Raw genomic sequence first — 13,690 nt, 5'->3', positions numbered from 1 at the left:
CTCAAAAGAAATTTTAATAGTTGTACTGTTGATATTTGGCTCTGTTGACTAATGAGTTTGCTGACCACTTGTATAGGGGATGATACTTCAACTAACTGAGCCAGGGCTAATTTATATATATTACATATATTTTGTCATTACAAATCTTTAAAATATATTTGAAATCATTTTCTACATGACATTTTCTACATGAATTCACCCTACTACCTGCCATAGTGAAATCAGAATTACTTACAAAACTGATTTCTTTTGCTAAAAAATTGCATGTTATATTGCACATATGTCTGTGTACATTATGTTACCATCTATCTTTTTGTTCTCTAGCTATTGAGTTGTATACTTCTTAGAGCATTCTTTGCAAAGGTTTATGGTATAATTAATTCTTATTATTTTTATTATATATTATTTTAAGAATCATAGCAACATAGATTAAACAACAATGAAAATATTTTAGTCAAAAGTAAAAATTCCTTTCTTTAATCTTCAGAACTTAAAACAAATAATTTCTTTTTTTATTACTGCAGGCCAAACTGGTCCTGAGGAATCTTAGTCCCAAACTGGTTTCTAGTTCAGAAAACATGATACAAATGTTTCCACTTCTCGTTGAAAAGCTTAGGAAAATGGAGAAGTTACCAGCACTAATTTTTTTGTAAGTCGTTTATTTTAATTTTAAATTAAATTTATTGGGCATAAGTCATTTAAATTAAGTTGCTTTTATTTGTAATTTGTATCATAATCATTACTTTAAATTGAGGAAAGTTTTACTAACTTTACTATTGTAATATAGTATTCATTACTATTTTTGGTGCCCATTTGTTCTAAGAGTGAATATTTAAAAAAACACCTTTCTAGTCTAATTTTGAATGTTGATTTCAGAGAGGAAGTGGGGAGAGAGAGAAATATAGAAACATCAATGAGGGAGCGAATCATCAATTCGCTGACCCCTGCATGCCCCACACTGGGTAGTGAGCCAGCACCCCAGGCATGTGCCTTGACTGGGAATCAAACCATGACCTCCTGGTTCATAGGTGGATGCTCAACCACTGAGTATGCCAGCTGGGCTCTAATATAATTCTTTTTTTTTTTTTTTAATATATTTTATTGATTTTTATACAGAGAGGAAGGGAGAGAGATAGAGAGTTAGAAACATCGATGAGAGAGAAACATCCACCAGCTGCCTCTTGCACACCCCCTACTGGGGATATGCCCGCAACCAAGGTACATGCCCTTGACCGGAATCGAACCCGGGACCCTTCAGTCCCCAAGCTGACGCTCTATCCACTGAGCCAAACCGGTCCCGGCTCTAATATAATTCTTAACAAAATATTTTCACTTGTGTTACTAAAAATTACCTTCTTTATTTAGTTCCCTTCTCCATTTCTTGTTTTCTTTTTACTCTTGTATTTTTATCTAAGTCTTGTTAAATGCCTAGGTTCAATAAATATGTAGATTTAGTAAATTCCTAGGGACTTTGAAAAACAAATTGAATGTTTATGTGTGCAAAGTTAAAGTATCCTTGCGATAAGCTAGAATATTTATTGGTTGGATATTTTATTGTTTTAATTTGTAGTTATGAGAACTATAACTTACAGGCATTGATATCTTGATAACTATTATATTCCTATAGACATGAAATAGCTTAACATTGAATATAATAGTACAGTTTTGACTAAGTATAACTTATACCAAAGTATAATTCATTAAATGAATAATACTATATCCTAGATTTGGAGATCTATTCATTTTCGGCTAAAATGGAATGTTTTATTTACTTTGACAGTTTTAAACTACTTTAAGACATGGAAGCTTTATATAAATAAGGCCACAGAATCTTGCTCAGGTGGCAAAGTTTAATTTCATATGTTCACACATAAAGAGACAAATAGTAATGAATCATCATTGGTGATGTGTATTTAAAATAATGTTGATAATTGTATGTATGGCTGTGTTCAGATAATGCAATAACATTGTTTCTTTACCTTTGTTATTGAGACAAGAAAAAGAAAATTTTGAACCACCAAGAAATTATATAGCTCACCTACTTTATTTTTAAGCATGACTACAGGCTTTAGTTAGAAACAAACATGGTTTAGTACCTCTGGGATATTTCAGAAGGTCCAATTGCCAAAAATAACTGGATTATTTTTTATATAAATATACAAAATTAAAATATTTGCAAGTACAATATTTCACAAAAAACATCAAATGTTTAATTCTGCTTGAATTGCTGAATTTTGGAATATCTTTATGTAAGTTGGGTTCTCTATAAGGCATACTGTGCAAATTCCTTGTCTTAATGTAGTTTTATTTAGTCCTAAAAAGCCCCGGGTCATCAACAAATTTGAGGCTTTGTCAGGGCTCAATCTGTACCTCTGGGAGCTTTTCAAATAATAGCATACTTGTCAACCTTCTCCAATCTGGTCTCTGTGGGGTGGGGAGGAGGAAATGCATGGACCCTGGTTAGTGTTTAGTGACTGTATTAGCCTGTGCTTAAGAGTACATTCTTCAAGGTCAGGCCCAAGTCTGGAGACCACTTCTCTGCTCCTTAATAACACTGTCACTTCTAGACAGCTACTTAATGGCTTCTAGCCTTAGTTTCCTCATTTGCAAAATGAGGAAAATGATAAAAATAATAGGGTCAGGGTAAGAATTAAATAAAAATAAATTATGAAATCACTTAGTATTGTACTACCTGTTATTGGCTAAGGCCCAATCTCTAGGTCACATTTGTTCTGTATAGGTTATCAGAGAGATTTAAGAGGAAACATAACTTCCAGGTGATCCTTTTTAATACATGAGGTACTATGATAAAGATTACATTGCTTAATACAGAATAGGTAGCTGGACCACATTAACTTGTATTCATGTAAAAAGAGAAGCAACATAATGTAAAGATTGAGAACACTGGCTTGGAGGCAGGACTCTGCCATACCAGCTGTGAGATTTTGAGAAGGTCACTTAACCTCTTTATGTCTTCATTTTCTCATCTGCAAAATAGGGATCATCATAGTGCTTTCCTCATAGAGATGTATTATCCTAAATGAGTAAATATATTTAAGACACTGAGAATAGTGTCTGGCAATAGTAAGCATGGTGTTTACTGTATTTATTATTTTGTCTACTACATGACATTTCTTGCCATGTGGCATGAACTGCTACTTTCTCTTTTAATTTTTGTTGTTGTTAATTCTCACCCAAGGGTATTTTTTCCATTGATTTTTAGAGACAATGGAAGGGAGGGAGGAAGGGAAGAGAGAGAGAGAGAGGGAGGGAGGGAGGGAGGGAAAGAGGGAGGGAGGGAGGGAGGGAGGGAGGGAGAGAGAGAGAGAGAGAGAGAGAGAGAGAGAGAGAGAGAGAGAGAGAGAGAGAGAGAGAGAGATGAGAGAGACACATGGATTGGTTGCCTCCCACCGGCACCTCATAGTAGGGGCCTTTTGTCTTTGATTCTGTTATGGACAGACATAAAGATCAGTAAAATAAATACAAGAACAACTACAACAATAAAAATAAATAAAAGAGCAAAAGTTTTTGTTTTACACCCCCCCCCCCATTTTTCATTAGGGGAGGAGGCATCTCTCTTCTGTGTGTGTGTGTGTGTGTGTGTGTGTGTGTGTGTGTGTGTATATATATATATATATATATATATATATATAGAGAGAGAGAGAGAGAGAGAGAGAGAGAGAGAGAGAGAGAATTTATTGTCTTCTGTCCCTTCCCTATTGGACAGGGAAAATATCCATGGGCTCTCATTGCTGTTGCCACATGAGGGCAAAGAGGGGAACTTCTTATGAATTATAAGGTAATTATTAAGGATTCTGCTGACCCTGACACCCTATGTGCCTATTCAGGAAAAAACTGATAAATATGGATTTTAAAAACTCAATAGATATATGTCAGGATGGTAGCAGCAGATAGAAATATGACTGCATTGTATTTATAGCACTATTTTCAAGGCAAACTTTCTTTTCATTTGCTTCCAGATTCAAATTAGGAGCTGTAGAGCAGTGTGCTAGAGATATAAGCACTTTTTTGGAGAAGAAGCAAGAGAGAGAAAGGCCTCCCAATGCTGATAAAGAAGCCTATGATGTGGCTAACAAACTTCGGAAAGTTAAAAAATCTCTTGAAAAACAAAAGACAATGTAAGTATTTAACTAAGCAAAGTGGTGGTTTAAAGGTGAAAATAATTCACAATTCCCATTAGGAAACATACATTGAACGCATTACAAATAAGTTGTAGTTATTGCTTGGGTGGGGTTTGGCTAAATTTGGGTGAGAGAATAGGGTAAAGATAAGTGGCAATAATAATATATTTCTAAGGCACGTAGATCAGTCTTATTTAGGGCTTGGGAAAGGCAGGACCATAGCCTATGAGAATTGTTAGACAATATACCTGGCATAATCATTTCTCAAAATAAGCACATCTTTGATACCTAGTGCCTAACTCTCAGCCAGCTCTAAAAAGCTTAAACAAAGTCTACCCACATTGCTTTGGGCCACTTCATAGAAGTGTCACTGATAGACCATCACAATCACATACGTGATATAGACTGAGCTTGAGAATGGATTAAAATGCCGATTTTGTGCTTGCTAGAATTGTGCTTTTTTGACTCCTCTTTCTTGTTCTTGGTGTCTAATTCTGATAACTCTAGTCCAAAATATTTATTCTCTTTAATATCCTCTCCATCTTTAGTCACTGCCTGGTTTAGATGTACATCATGTCTTCCTTGCAAAGGTCGTTTTTGGGGGCCCCAGAGCCTTAAGATTCACTGTTCTCCAATCTAGCTAACAAATTATCTTGCTAATATCAACTTGATTAAATCATCTCACACTCAGTAGTCTCCCTTCTTTCGTGCTTAAGACCTGAACAGTCCAGACAGAGACAACACAGAAGGTGTAAGCCTTTTCAGAAACTGATCTTCTGATTAGGCAACTTTTCTTCAGGTCTTTAGAAGCCATCATTTCAAGTTACATAGTGACCACCAATTCAAGCTCTAAAAATCTCAAGAAGTTTTAATACCTTGTTTAGCCACATCAGTATACTGAGGGGGAGTGAGGGCCTTGCTCTGGGCCCTGTGCTCTGGGGAGCACCACTATGGCCCTCCTCCGTCTGCATCCGCTTCCATCAAGTTGTGAGTCTCTGGAGCTTAGGAGGCTTGCCACCTGGAGCTCGCTCTTACCCTTTTAAATTGCAGGATGTTATGGAGCTGTATTCGTCAAGGTTGGAGGATGGAATGTATTATTTGATAGTGTAAATCCTTGACTTAAAACTTATAAATAATTAGACAACAATATGTGGGCTTTCGTTGGTATTCTGTTCCACCTCCCACAAACATCAGGGGCAGGCCTTTCCATAGTCTCTTGGCATTCTCCCTTGCATTAAGGTTAATGTTAGCTGGAGGTGAGAACACTTGATGATAGCGTACAAGTGAGCTTATCTTCTTGTGTTTGGAATTGACTTACATACACAGATAACAGACAAATGGACAAATTTAAGAAAGGCTAAGTGATCTGGGTATTCCTAAAAGGCTATTTATTACCCCGGAGTAAAGGATAATAGGTCATAGGTCAGGTTCCTCAGTGGCACCTTCTGACATGGGTCCATCTGTGAAAGGGATTTATTTAAGTGTTCACGAGAGACTGTAAGAAAGTGAGAGAAGCAAAACATGGAAGGCGAGGAATATAAGTAAGGATGCAGGTTTTGCTAGAATATTGCCTAAGCCTTGTCCAACAGAAAGATTGTCCCAGTTTGCTGACTTTTGTACCTCCTCTCAGTCAGTTACTAGATGTGAGCCACTTCCCCATTTCCAAGAGAAGTGGTAACTTCCCATGAATTTCCAGGAGACTGTTGTCAATTGAGGGCAATTCTTCAGGGAACGGGAAAGCAAAGAGCCTTTAACAACCAAACTCAGAGCAGCTGTAGCATCCACCACAAAGAGAGAAAGAGAATGGCCTGCAGTTGGCAAGGAGGACATCTACCTCACCCACAAGCCTAGTGTTATGAAGGCTAGGAAGGAGAAAATGATCATCACTTTAGCAGATGAACCATTATAGCAAGGGGAAGCGAGGTCATGTGGCGGTAGTGGATTTCGTAAGAAAGCTCCGTTTAGCGAGGAAATAGAGAAAATATGGGTACATAATTAAATTTTTTTTGATAGGGAAAACAAATTTCAGAGGCCAATGAGGAAGTTCATTAGAGGAAGAAGACTGATGTATACATGAGTGAATATCTGGGTTCCAAAGGGAGCTTTGGGAAGTCTTTGGCTTCATATAGTGGTCACATTTGATTATTCATTACTTAAAATTTGTTTTTATAAACAGGGATGAAAAAAGCCAGAAGAAGCCCAGGAATATGAATAAAAGCCTAATACATGAAGCTGAACATAACAATCTACTCCAGATTCTAGAGAAGAGCCTAGAAATCCCTCAGGAGTACACCTATGCTGACAGGAAAAAAGTAGACAACGAGGTGAGCACTTCCAATGAAACCGTGCTTGAGGGAATGATTTCACACCAGCCCTTAATTCTCAGTGATAGACAGTGTGGAAAGTAAAAAATGAGGTAAATCCCTACCAGGTGAGACATCTCTGTCTGTGACCTCTTGGCTACACAAGATTCTTAAGGGCTCTGGTGAAAAGGTCTAAGAAGGATTTATAGATTATTTCTTGCTTGTTAATCATTAACCCTTGAGAGTGCCTGCTTTTTCATTATTTGTGTCTGTGATACTGTTTATCACAGCTTGAATTCTGGACTTCAGTCTCATATGCCTCATTGAATAATTGGTCCAGGATGCTTTATACAATGTACCCAGAATCTCTCAAAATCTCTTAATATTATAGTCAAGACATTTCACCAAACACACACACACACACACACACACACACACACACTCACACACACTCTAAAATATCTACAAGTAGTATGCCATTTCTTTTTAAAAATGTTTTTTTCTAAATAAAATAATTTATGTCTATGGTAGACAAGTTTGAAAATACAAATTAATAGCAATGCCATCAATCAGAAGTAATTATTACCTTTCTAGATGAATCTTTTGTATATTTTATTTGTGCGTGCACAAGTGCACACACAAATACATAAAGTATGGATATATACACAGTATATATATATGTGTATATATATATGTAAATGTATATATATATATATCTCCATCCATCCACCCATTGTATGCATTCTTCTATAAACTACGTGGTCTCTTCCTTTTTAAGAACCATGTATTACACAATCATTTTTAATAGAGCCTTGATATTCTGTATGGATGGCTGACTGTAAGCTAAAATGCCTTAGGGATTCTTTTTTTCCTCATAAGCAGTATTTATCTTTGTACATGTTACTCTGTGCACAAGTGGATTTCTTCCTTAGTGCATAAATATTTTTAAGATCATTTGTGACCAATTTACAGTTACAAGTAAACATTCCCAGACCATATAGGGTAAAGAACCTGCTCTTTTGGATCTCTCTCTCTCTCTCTCTCTCTCTCTCTCTCTCTCTCTCTCTCTCTCTCTCTCTCTCTCCCTCTCCCTCTCCCTCTCCCTCTCCCTCTCCCTCTCCCTCTCCCTCTCCCTCTCCCTCTCCCTCACTCCTTGGAAACTCCTAAGGCTCTACTAGAGAGCTGAGCTCAGGCAGGAGAGGTCATGCATTCACACTTCCTCTGGGTCGTTTATCTACTGCTTTGTCAGTACTTCCTGCCCCTGCAGTGGAAGGGAGGTGGGGTGGTGGTGAAACAGTGCAAGATTTTCCACTCAAAGATTTGGAAGTGTTTCCAATAGTTAAGGTGGCTGCTGTAAAACGTACTTTGTACTCATGTTCAGTCAATTTCAAAGAGTTGCCTCATGTAGCCAAATGATGGCATACTGTGCCTGTTATTTTCACTTAAACACTTTTTATTGATTTAAAGTTAAAAGTAGAAAAAAATCATCAAAATCCCTAAAACTCTTGCTTCTTTCAGCTTTTGCAGATGGTGTTTAATCGAGTAAAACTCTTAAGAAGAGGTGCAGAACTGAAGGCTTTGGCAGAAAGGGGTATCGGATATCATCACAGATGTTTGTATGCCAAAGAAAAACAGTTAGTTGAAATTCTTTTTAGGAAAGGATTTATTAGGGTAAGTAAATATTTTCATTCTAACATTTGAAGCTGTGCCTAACATAAAACTGAATACCCATGTTTCTCATCTCATTTAATTGAAAGAGAGGGCTTGAAATGTATCATTCCCTTTAATGGTCTCTTTTGTAAAATTAAAACAGTTCCTAAAGAGACACTTCCAAATATTTCTATAATTAAATTACCTATGCTGATCTTAGAAGAACCCCTTTCTTTTTCATTCATAGTATCTAGGGAATTTTGTCAGCTGTTCGTATAATTTTAGCTATAGACACTCTCTCATGGGCCTAGTCAACATTTTTGATGGTGCTTTAATCAGATCTTTTCTCAAAATAGCTCAAAGAAGAGCAAGAATGTATCACTTCCTCATGGCCCCACTGCATATCTTGGCAGAGTTCTTAGATGTGTCACTCCTAAATGCTGTCTTATCACTGAGAGTGGACAAGAGGAAGACTTCCTGAAATAGCTTGCAAACCAAACCATTGTTATGTTTTATTTATGTCCCATGAAACGCATGGGAATAATCTGGATAAATTCACAAAGAGGGTTTGTAAAATTACCTAGTAGTTTAGATCTTTAATAATATCTTAAAGTAGAGCCTTTTCCAAGTTATCCATATTAAATTTTTGTAGGATGTGCAGAGTGTGTGTGTGTGTGTGTGTGTGTGTCTGTCTGTGTGTGCGCATACACCTGCACGTGTTGAGAGAGGGGGTGTTAGAGAAAGAAAGATTGAGTTTGAGACTGATTTTCCTACTCTGGATATCTTTTAATTTTGGTGTTAGTAAATGTGAGGAAAATTCTGACACCATAATTAAAGGGTATATCTGTAGTCTGGAAAAAAAAAATCTCAAAATATATCATTAACAACTCTGCTTAGCTTTTCTCTTCAATAATAACAAGTTATTTCTTAATTTTAAAAGCCAATAATGGGACAAACTTTTCTGCATCATTATGAATTGAGGGAGAGAGGTACACCTATTTGCATCAACATATCCTGTCTAAAATAGTACCTGTTGTTTTTTTTAATTTCTTTATTGATTAAGATATTATATATGTGTTCTTATCCTTACATTACCCTCCCATCCCTCCCATTCATGCCTCACCCCCCCGTTTTCTGTGTTCATTGGTTAGTACCTGTTACATAGTAGTTATTAGATCATGTATGATGGCCCTGAGGTAGGAATGTGCTTGATATGTTTGTTGAATAGCAAGAACACCACTGTGGTTTAATTGAAGTTTAAAATTCAGTAACTAAATGGCATTTTATAGAAATCTTATTTTATGAGGTAATTGCTTTATTCTCTCTCTAGGTGGTGACAGCTACCGGGACACTTGCTTTAGGAATCAATATGCCTTGTAAATCTGTGGTTTTTGCTCAAAACTCAGTGTATCTGGATGCTTTAAATTACAGACAGGTATTGTGATCTGCATCAATTCTTTATTGCATATGGCAAAAAATAAAGGAAATATGGCCATAAAATAAAGAAAATATGAGCCTTTAGTTTACCAACATGCTGCAATTTATGGGCTGGCACACCTTGATGTTTAGTCATGCTGGCCTGTCATTTTTAGCTGCGGTATAATGAAAACTTCTTGAGTGGGGGGTTATGTGACCATCACTATCCAGACATGTGACCTCAGGTGAGATATGCAAACTGCGGGATCCTTCTTATCTCCAGAATAGAAATAATAATTACTATCCCATAGCACTGCAAGAATTTAAATGAAGTGACTTATAGGGAAGATTCATAGTGAAAGTGTCTATGAGCATTTTCTTGTTCAGTATCTGTGCACATGACATTGTTCCTGAATTTCACTTTTCCTTACTCAGATCTGTCCCGCATGTGGTATAGTTTGTCTTCATGTGGTTTCCAGGCTCAGGAACATTTGATGAATATTTTTTGCTGGAGGTGTCAATTTTAGATATATTAGCCAATACTCAAGATTTTATCAAAATGCCCCCCTCTCCCTTTCTCTCTAAACACTTCTTTTAAAAAAGATGTTGATTGATTTATTGATTGGTTGATTTCAGAGAGGAAGGGAGAAGGAGAGAGAGAGATAGAAACATCAATGATGAGAATCATTGATCTGCTGCCTCCTGCACACCCCCCACTGAGAATCAAGCCTGCAACCCAGGCATGTGCTCTGACTGGGAATTGAACCTTCTGGTTTATAGGTTGACACTCAACCAATGAGCCGCACTGGCTGGGCTCTAAATACTTTGTAACCTTTATAGACCCTTGTCCCTTCCCCACCTTCCTCCTACTGTACCAACCCCTGTCCTTTTGATTTTCCCCCTGGTTCTCAGCTGTGTATGAACTCTCCTCTCATCTCAACTTTGGGAGCCTCATATTTAGGACTGTTGAGCCACGGTATTATATTTCAGATAATGAATTTGAAAGTCAAAATGTCAGGGTTTGACTCCTGGATCGCTCAAACAATGTCCTGGGCATATGACTATGGGCAAGTTTCTGATACTCCCCATGTCCTGGTTTCTGCATTGTAAGATGGGGGAAATGAGTCGATTTACCTCATATAGCTGTGAGGTTTGTATAAAAACAGTTTCAAGAACTTAGCACGATCTAAACACTTAAAACCCAGAACTAATATAATTTCTGTAAAGAGTTTGTTCTTATCTTGCCTTTTACAAGCAGTGTTTCGGAATTTTACCTCACTTGTGTATTTTCTCAACTAGTACACGATTTTTATGGTGGTTTGTAACTCAGCACACTTGTCTGTGAGAGAGAAGAGGATGAGTAAGGAGGAGATGGGAAGGAAGATAACTGGTATAAGTTAAGCTGTAAATAAACTTGAAATGAGGATTTGGTCTTTTTGTTTGTTTGTTTGTTTGTTTTGGTGTTTTTTTTATTGTTGTTGTTTGGCTTGTTTGTTTGTTTCTTCTATAGATTATACATTTACCTAGCACAATTTTTTTACATGAAATAAGTTCATAATAATGATAAACATCTGATTTTCAGCTCTCCCCAGCCTTGTTAAATTTCCTAAAGGCTACATAATTGGATTTTACGTGAAGTAAGTTGATGGTGTCGTGTAGGCACATTTTCCTTGCTCCAACCCAATGTAAAGGCTTGCTTCTAAATGTGATGTTAAAAGTAGGTAGATAAATCTCACACTGTTATTCTTTCTGTTTCTAGATGTCTGGACGTGCTGGAAGACGAGGTCAAGACCTGCTGGGAGATGTATATTTCTTTGATATTCCATTTCCCAAAATACAAAAACTCATAAAATCCAATGTTCCAGAGCTGAGAGGACACTTTCCCTTCAGCATAACCATGATTCTGCGACTCATGGTCCTGGCTTCGAAGGCAGATGACCCAGAGGACGCCCAAGCAAAGGTACTGTAGCATTAACTTTTTGTTTCATCAATCTTTAATGCTTTGTACCATCCTGAATAATAAAGAATTGGGTCTGTTAGTTTTGTTTGTCTCCTATATCAGTTGTAGAATTTGTAGCTGAATGGGCATTTGGCATCACCCAAGATTATGGTTTTCATGTGTGATAGACATTGTTCTATAGTAGTTGTTAAGGGTGCTGGCTATGGATTGAAAAAGGTCTGGGTTAGATTCCTGTTTTCACCATTAGGGACAAAAATATTTTTTATGATTATTTTATAATAAAAGTCTATTTTTCATTAAAAAAGTAACCCAAGTTTATAAAATAATATTTGGATAATATAGAAAGTTGAAAGTTGAAAAATATACCCATACCTATTTCCTCTCTTCAAAGACAATTACATTATCATCTTGGTCGTCTTAAAGTCATTTTTCTAGGCATGAATTTTTTTTTTATATATTTGGTTTTTAACACAAATTTTATACTTACATTAAGTGGAATATAAATATATAAATTTTATATTTATATTAAATTGTATATTTATACTAAATTGAACTTCAGAACAAGGTTACAAATTTTCCTGAAGGTTTTATTTTTTCAGAAAAGACGTTCTCTCTTGCTAATACAGTAGCAAGCATAAGAACCATCCTAGCAAAACAACCTCACCTCGGCAAAACAACCTCACCTAGGATAGTAATACATCTTCTATACAATGAAGCCCGCAACATAGAAGCTATATAGGAACCAACCACAGGCGCATCAGTGGCAACTTATATACAAGCTCAAATAAGCTCAAACAAAAGAAGCTTTATGCCTAAAAGTGACCTCAGTATGTGGGCTATAGAAAGTCACATCCAGGAGTTTGTAGCTTGCTGCATCCCTGCTTTTGTAGCTGCAGGTAGAAAATTAGCCTTGAATACATTAATTAGGATTCCCATGCTCAGAGTGGCCTTGAACATCTGTCATACACTGACTAATTAGAGTTCCTATAGGACCCTGTCCACTCTGTATATTGTATAATATTATAGGACATGGAATAATACATTACTTATTTTCCCCCAGAACAATCCAAGAGCTATAAGCTTTTCAACTCAATTTGCATTTATTCCCAGATTATTTGGCAGTATCATTCATTTATGATTATTCTGTTTTGTATGTTCTGTTCGTTAAAGGATAGATCTGCCATCTAAGAACATGGTAAAACAAGTAATATGAAATCTAATTGAATCCTATATAGTGCTGGTGTATGTGCTATAATAGATATGGGTATTGTGTATCATATTTTATATTCTTTTATGTGATGGTCAATCAGATGAAGCTATTGCCAGAAGAAATGGGCTCTTGAGATGTCAGAGAAAAGAATTTCTGGGACATAGGTGTGAAAGTATAAACACAGTGGCAAGAATTATTGGGGTGAAAAGAAATACCGTATTTTCCAGTGTATAAGACGACCCCTAATTTTACAGTTAAAACATAGGTTTAGGCCTATATTCGCTGTATAAGACTACCCCCCACTTCCGAGGCAACACCAGTTCTTTTTTTAATTAAATTTTTAATGAATGACATTTTTCGAACATACCGTAATATACCGTACATTGATACGATAAATGGAAGGTCTCTTCACAAATGGCAATGCCATGAACTTGACCGAGAAACAAGAAATACAAAAGAGAACATTAACAATGATGGCATCATCTGGAAAGAAAATTACATGAAGAACTTGCAGAAAACGCTTGTTTGTGACTGGGATGATAAGAGGTTTTTCTAGGCAGAGGAGCATTGTGAGCTTAAAATCCTTCAAAATCCTCATCATGTTCTTCTTCTGACATCATAAGTTCATCATTGACTTCTTGTGGTACATTTGTAAGACAGTCATCATATGGATCAAATTCCGAATCAGATGGTGTGGCTTCAGCTTCGGCTTCCCCTTCATCTTGCCACAAGAAGTCATCCTCCATATCATCCAAAGAATCTGATATGCCACACTTCTTGATAGACCTGATTACTGTTTCTTCAGTAATATCATTCCAGGCTTTTATTGACAAAGTCACACAAAACATCCAATTGTGGCGCACGCATGTTTCCTCCTTTTGTGAATAACTTTTTGCCGCTAACCACCCACTCATTCCACTGTTCTCTAATGCGATCTTTAAATGGCTTGTTTAGGCACACATCCAGTGGCTGTACCAATGATGTCAATCCTCCAGGAATAAGTGCCACA

The 13,690-nt window shown here is 36.7% G+C and overlaps 1 protein-coding gene across 2 annotated transcripts in view; it reads left to right on the top strand.

Moving 5' to 3' along the window:
* Positions 1-13,690, top strand: part of LOC118711441 (probable ATP-dependent RNA helicase DDX60) — a 91,213-nt gene that overhangs the window by 55,794 nt on the left and 21,729 nt on the right. For both annotated transcript variants that reach the window (XM_036424525.2, XM_045576584.1), the window contains 6 exons: positions 525-649; positions 3,981-4,139; positions 6,319-6,466; positions 7,964-8,116; positions 9,426-9,530; positions 11,271-11,471. In XM_036424525.2, coding sequence (XP_036280418.1) covers positions 525-649; positions 3,981-4,139; positions 6,319-6,466; positions 7,964-8,116; positions 9,426-9,530; positions 11,271-11,471 — 891 coding nt within the window. The remainder of the gene's footprint in view (positions 1-524; positions 650-3,980; positions 4,140-6,318; positions 6,467-7,963; positions 8,117-9,425; positions 9,531-11,270; positions 11,472-13,690) is intronic.

Source organism: Pipistrellus kuhlii, unplaced genomic scaffold (assembly GCF_014108245.1).
Source record: "Pipistrellus kuhlii isolate mPipKuh1 unplaced genomic scaffold, mPipKuh1.p scaffold_m20_p_8, whole genome shotgun sequence".
NCBI classification, from domain to species: domain Eukaryota; kingdom Metazoa; phylum Chordata; class Mammalia; order Chiroptera; family Vespertilionidae; genus Pipistrellus; species Pipistrellus kuhlii.
This window is presented reverse-complemented; position numbering and strand designations above follow the sequence as displayed.